The sequence below is a fragment of the Vanessa tameamea genome, chromosome 15, assembly GCF_037043105.1.
Source record: "Vanessa tameamea isolate UH-Manoa-2023 chromosome 15, ilVanTame1 primary haplotype, whole genome shotgun sequence".
Classification (NCBI taxonomy): Eukaryota; Metazoa; Arthropoda; class Insecta; order Lepidoptera; family Nymphalidae; genus Vanessa; species Vanessa tameamea.
The window spans coordinates 5,692,877-5,698,930 of NC_087323.1; the positions used below are offsets into that span (position 1 = coordinate 5,692,877).

The window sequence follows — 6,054 nt, forward strand, 5'->3', positions numbered from 1 at the left end:
TCTAATATTATAAAAAAAAACAATTGGAACATTTTAAGCTAATTGCAAAGGTAAGTGTTTTGAGTGCTATAATTATGTATATCGAACATACAGAGTCTTAATTAATCTGCTAAGTGCTGTAATTATGACATTCGTGTATAATTTATAGCTAAATTATAGTCAAATTGTCAAAGGTATACTAAGTCACACTAACAGTGGGTTTTATAAATTTTTTATCAGACTGATAGAGTCATAGTGTCGTTGACTGCCTAGCTATGCCGTATATCTCGAAGTTCAAACCTAGGTTGGGGGATTTTAAGTGCCAGGGTCACACAGGTCAGAAGTCATCCTCAGTGGTGTGTAATTAAATATGGTTTCCAGATATTTTAAAAGATTGAAAAACAAGATGCTGTATTTAATTTAAACTATCGTTTATTGCGCATTGATCCAAGGTACGTAGGAAGTAACTCTTGCGTAAGCTGCAGGGAAGCCGACTTCACAACCAGCCAAAGCTCCGTACGATGTCACACCGATCTATATGAGACAAAAAAGTATAAATTATAAGTGGATTTAAGCTTAACGAACATAAAAAATGTTACTTATTGTATTGATTATGAAGCGTTTACTTCAACAATGATTTCACTCTTTCTGACATTATAAATTTTACATTGGAAAGACAAAGACAGCATTATTTAACTAAATCACCCCTAAGCCATATAAATGCGTAGATGTGTTTATTGTTATTATTAAAAAAACATAATTTTAAAAGTTACATTCTCAATTACGCTAATATTAAACAGTAATTCTATACATTCAAATTACTTTTAATATATTATATTGAGCCATTTTGTTTGCACTTTTGATTTTGTATAATGTACTATTTAAATATATATTTCATAAAAATATATATTATGGTTACTATAAGTTAATTATAGTGTTATTTTTAAGTATATTTGTAATTACCAAGACTCGACTGCCAGCGATGTTGACGACCAACGGTCCACCGGAGTCACCTTGGCAAGTTCCCCTGCCACCCTCTCCACTGGTACAGATATTGGAGTCATGGACATATTCAGTGCCGTAAATAGAAGCGCATTGGTTATTGGTTATGACGGGGAGGGTCACGGAGCTGAGTCTCTGGCTCATTGGGGTTGAACCACCTGTGTGATAAATAAAATGTTTGAAATTATTTCTGCAATTAACGCGTATAATGTTAAATAATATGTGCAATTTTTGAGTTCTTAATGAACGAGAAATTAACAAATCAACTTTTTCTAACTTCTATAAATGTGATGACTTGCTATGGTTAGGTATTGTTCAAATTATTTAATAACATTTATTCATCTCGTTATATAATAATAACAACATAAAAATACAAAATCACTAATATAATATCGATATAACTTATATCTATGTCATAATTTGTATATATACATATACAATATACATATACACATATATATATATATATATATATATATATATATATATATATATATATATATATATATATATATAGGTGGAAGCTATGACTCGGGTTGATTGATGTTTGCATGTATACACAATATTATTTGTTTGCATTTTAGTATCTTTCAAAATTCTTGATTTAATAATATTTGATCTGTTACATTTTTTTAGAAGTTAAAAACCATACTAATTTAATAAAAGTCATGAATGCTATATTTCTTGTAATGACCAATCAAAGCGTAGCATTTGCCTCGAGCGTGGTTGCATCTGGTTGACAGAGATTCGGACAGTTTTTGACGGATACATTTTGTTTGATAAAAAAGGGACAGATCGAGTTGGATCTTGAAAAGTGTAAAAGACTACCTATAAAGGTCAGATCGGTGCCCTGAACCAGCTGCTCGGTATTGTTACTTGTTAAAGTGTTAATTTGTTTATTTTATTTTAATTAAAATTCTGAGAAAACTTGATGGTTGTGTTTTGTGCTTGTTCTTTGCGCTAATGACGCCACTATACCCTGTTCAAGTTAGCTTGATCTTTTTGACAGACGGGCTAGTGATGAAAAACAGAAAATATAACATATATAACAGTCAATGGAACGATGGAATGCGTAATTCAAATTAGAATTCCGTTTTTTTTGTAACTTATTTTTCTAAAAAGAGTTATACCAGCTAAAGAGACCCCAACCACTAGCCAAAGAGACCCCAACCAAAAGGACGTTCGTAACAATAACTTAACAATTATCTTTTATAAGGATTTTTGTTATCGATATTTGTAGCAGATACTGCCTGTTATTCGCGTCCCTACCGTTCGACCGATGTAACATTGTACAAGCGTCTATTATTTTCAGTGTTTCTATTTAAATTTTACTTTGAAGCAAATATTTCAGATAACGCTTGAAACTTTAGGAACTTTTGTATTACATGTATGTTTTTAAATATTTTTACAATTTTTAAAATCGTTAAATTAAGAAAATAATATGTTCGTCATTGCAAAGTTATGTCGATCAGAAAAATTTACATCTGTCAAAAAGATCTTGTACAGGGTATAAGCCCGTAACCATTAACGACGATGTCAACAAGAACGATGTTCATCCTACATAAAATTAAGTTAACCCTATCAGGGATTTATCCAAGCTCGTCTGGCTAAGTACGATTCACTCATTAGATATTCTACCTTCAAACAGCAATACTTAGTATTTTTATTTGAGTCAGTATTACTAAGTTCGCGAGGGACATAACACCTTAGTTCTCGAGGTTCGTGATGCATTTCTGTGGGTGGTGAAACTGAAAGTGTCTGTGGGTGGTGGTGACCACTTATATATATAGTATATTTAAAAATAGAACGAAAAAAAATATACTTACCGTCCCTAGTTAGACCATATCCGGATGCAAGAGCGTTCCAACCAGCGAAATTGTTGAAAAGCTGGCCGTCACTTGGGAGAGCAATTGGCTGGATTACAGCTACAATTAGGGAATAAAATTTTAAGGTCATGTGTAGCTAAAACTGAGTTGATATATGATGATGATAAGCAAAGATTTGATAAGCATGACTGTATTTTTAAATGTTGAAAAATATGTGGTACCTTCACTTAATATAGTTTCTTAAATGACGATTCAAAAGTGTTTGTAAAAGCCTACTCGACTAAAGTATATTTTGATTTTTATTTGTGTATAATAAAGTATAAATTAACATCATTCACATGAAATCAACATTCGCATAATCATTTAACAAAAAAATAATTTATCATACGTACGACTGTAGCTGACTGAAGGAATACGAATAACAGCAATATCGTTAGCAGCGTTTGAAGTATTCCAGTTAGGGTGCACTGCGATGTCGGTGGTGACGACGCGATGACCGCCACTGAAGATTGTATTGGAACCGAGGACAACAGTGAAAGATTGGGCAGTCAGAACGCCATCCGTGTAGCAGTGAGCAGCGGTCAAGATGCGAGTGTTGGAAATCAAGGAACCACCGCACATGGAGGTGAGGATGAATAAGATTCTAATCACGAGTCCAGCCTGAAAGCAGAAGTGTCCTTAAATTGTAATATATTAATTGCTGCTTAATTAACAATTTTAATATACAATACATATCAATAGTTTTATATATTAATTGGTTGAATCAAATATTTTGTTGTAACATTAAAAAAATATTTATTGAGCGAAATATTTATTAAGCAAATGATAACACGATGGTACTTGTTCGGGATTGAACAATTATGTTTGAAATATTGTGATTCTGCAACCAAGATTGCAACTGAATTCTTGACTAACTAACTTGTGAATATGAGTGTCTTTTATTTACCTGGTACGGTACTTCTGCGATGTCAGTGATGTCACCACCAACGATTCTGGGGAAGTGTTTCAAACCTATTTCTTCAGCGGTCTTCACTTTGCTAGCTAGTGGAATACCGACTGTTCTGTGGTAATCGTATGCAGAGGCGCCATAGTTATTGTTGGCATCTGCATACGCAGCGCTAATAGCAACAGCCAATATAACCGACACCAGCAAAGTCTTCATCGTGGAGAATAATCTTTCTATTCATGTTTCCAGGTCCTTTTATATAAGAGATATCTTATCTATCTGAATGTAATCAGTTTAAATTACGGATAAATAACAATATTGTGATTATAAACAAATTAACATGATTTGGTTTTTTTCATGTTTTTCAATTAGACATTTTTTGTATAGAAAAGTTTCAACCCAAAGACTTATTATGATTGATAAAACCTTTTGGTATGGCATATGTTGGCGCTCTGGAAACTGGACCTGATGATGAATGGTCACCATTGCATACATAGACAGCATAATATTCATAGTGGAATGTGTTGCCAGCTAGCATGTACCCCAATTGTACTAAGCTATTGTGCGAAGAGTTTAAGCCATACGTTGAGTTTTATTAAAATATTACAATTTCAATATATAATAATTATATAATACATAACAAAAAATATATAATATTTAATTTTTCGACATTACAATATATTTTTGATTGATAGACCAAATAAACCGATAATAAATGAACTCTAATATAGGAAAACAAGGCTCCATAATTTAAATCAAACTAACAATTACATTATGTTCAAACAAATTCATTAATTACGAATAAATACAACTCATACACAAGATGAACAAAGAAATGAAACATTACTAAAATATTTTTTTACGATATTTCGACTTAATTAAACATTTTCAAAGATATTCCGCTATTTATGTTAGATTTGTTCACAAATTAAAGATCCAGAAATACACATTGAACTTGTGTCTATACTAATATTACAAATGCGCAAGTGACTGTTACCTCTCCAGGCTTCAACTGCTGAAAAGATTTAGATTATATATTTATATATTTCGTATGGAGATCGTTTGAGTCCTGAGGAAGGGTCAATAAGGAAGAATATAGGCTACTTTTTTAATTCACTCCTCGGGAGGGTAAGTTAGGGTAACTATTTGAGTGCTATAGGAAATAAATTTCGCACCGGTTTACCGCATGTTCAGCTGGTTATAAAACTACCTATAATATTATCTCACGTAAATATCTAGTTTGTGTAAAACGACATCGCTAAAAACGTTCTAGATGATATCATCATATTTTAGAACCGGTATTATAAATACCATTACATAGATACCTCATTCGATACTGCCGATATTCGATACGCCGCTTACAGCCGTTATTTTTTTGACACTTCTTGTACTTAGGTATAACGATACGTGACATTATATTATGCTTAAATCAATCATGCTCTTTAAGGTACAGAACATTCCAAATATATACTCGTAATATAATTATATATAAATATTTTGTAGTTTCTGTAAAGAAAATAGTATGATTAATATTAATAAAGTAATAAATTGATAAGCCTGATTGAGTTGAATTGGTTTTTCCTATAAAGATAAAAACGATTGAACATTTTTGAACTTAAACAAGATATTTAATCATTTAAATTTGTTTTAACGCCTTGCTATCAGATAAGATGATAACATCAATTAAATCTCAATCAAAAATGTTACGTTTGAAACTTCATTATGATAGCATTGAATTTCATTAATAAATAAATACTTTTGTACATTGTATATACTAAAAAAAAAGTTTATATTTTACTGGTAACTCAAATATTAACGAAACATTATTGGATTACTCAATATTAAATAGCAATGTTTTGCTTTGGTCTGGATTAAGAGAAATAATTTTATATTTTTAAGGACTTCATGTTAATATTTTTTATGTAAATAAATGTTCATAAACTTAAGGCGAATGTATTTAAAATAGCAACAATACATACCTATGGCCTCAGTGGATACGTAGAAAATAATACATTCCCTTACCTCAATTTCCGTTTGTCGCCATGTAATCCTTACAAATTAGAAAGATTTATGAAAGTCTTTTAGTCTATTTAATCTACACACTATTGGATATACAATACAAATATATTGTATTTTTTTACATAATAGTTTTTTTTTATTTTTTTATCATTATCTACAAATGGTAATTTGCACGCTAATTCATTATCCGAGGGTTTCGTATATTAGCTTACCCTCTTTAAGGGAAAGCTAATCCAGTGAGGTCGTATTTAATCGTCGCTCCACTAGGTCCTCATGTGCAGT

The 6,054-nt window shown here is 31.3% G+C and overlaps 1 protein-coding gene across 1 annotated transcript; it reads right to left on the reverse strand.

The window, feature by feature from the left end:
• Positions 1 to 389: 389 nt before the first annotated feature.
• Positions 390 to 3,986, reverse strand: LOC113399118 (brachyurin-like). Its single transcript, XM_026638156.2, has 5 exons — positions 3,754 to 3,986; positions 3,200 to 3,467; positions 2,808 to 2,906; positions 943 to 1,139; positions 390 to 513 (listed from the first exon to the last, which is right to left on the reverse strand). The coding sequence occupies exons 1-5, from the start codon at positions 3,967 to 3,969 to the stop codon at positions 412 to 414; spliced, it is 882 nt and encodes a 293-aa protein (XP_026493941.2). The 5' UTR covers positions 3,970 to 3,986; the 3' UTR covers positions 390 to 411.
• Between the last annotated feature and the right edge of the window lie 2,068 nt (positions 3,987 to 6,054).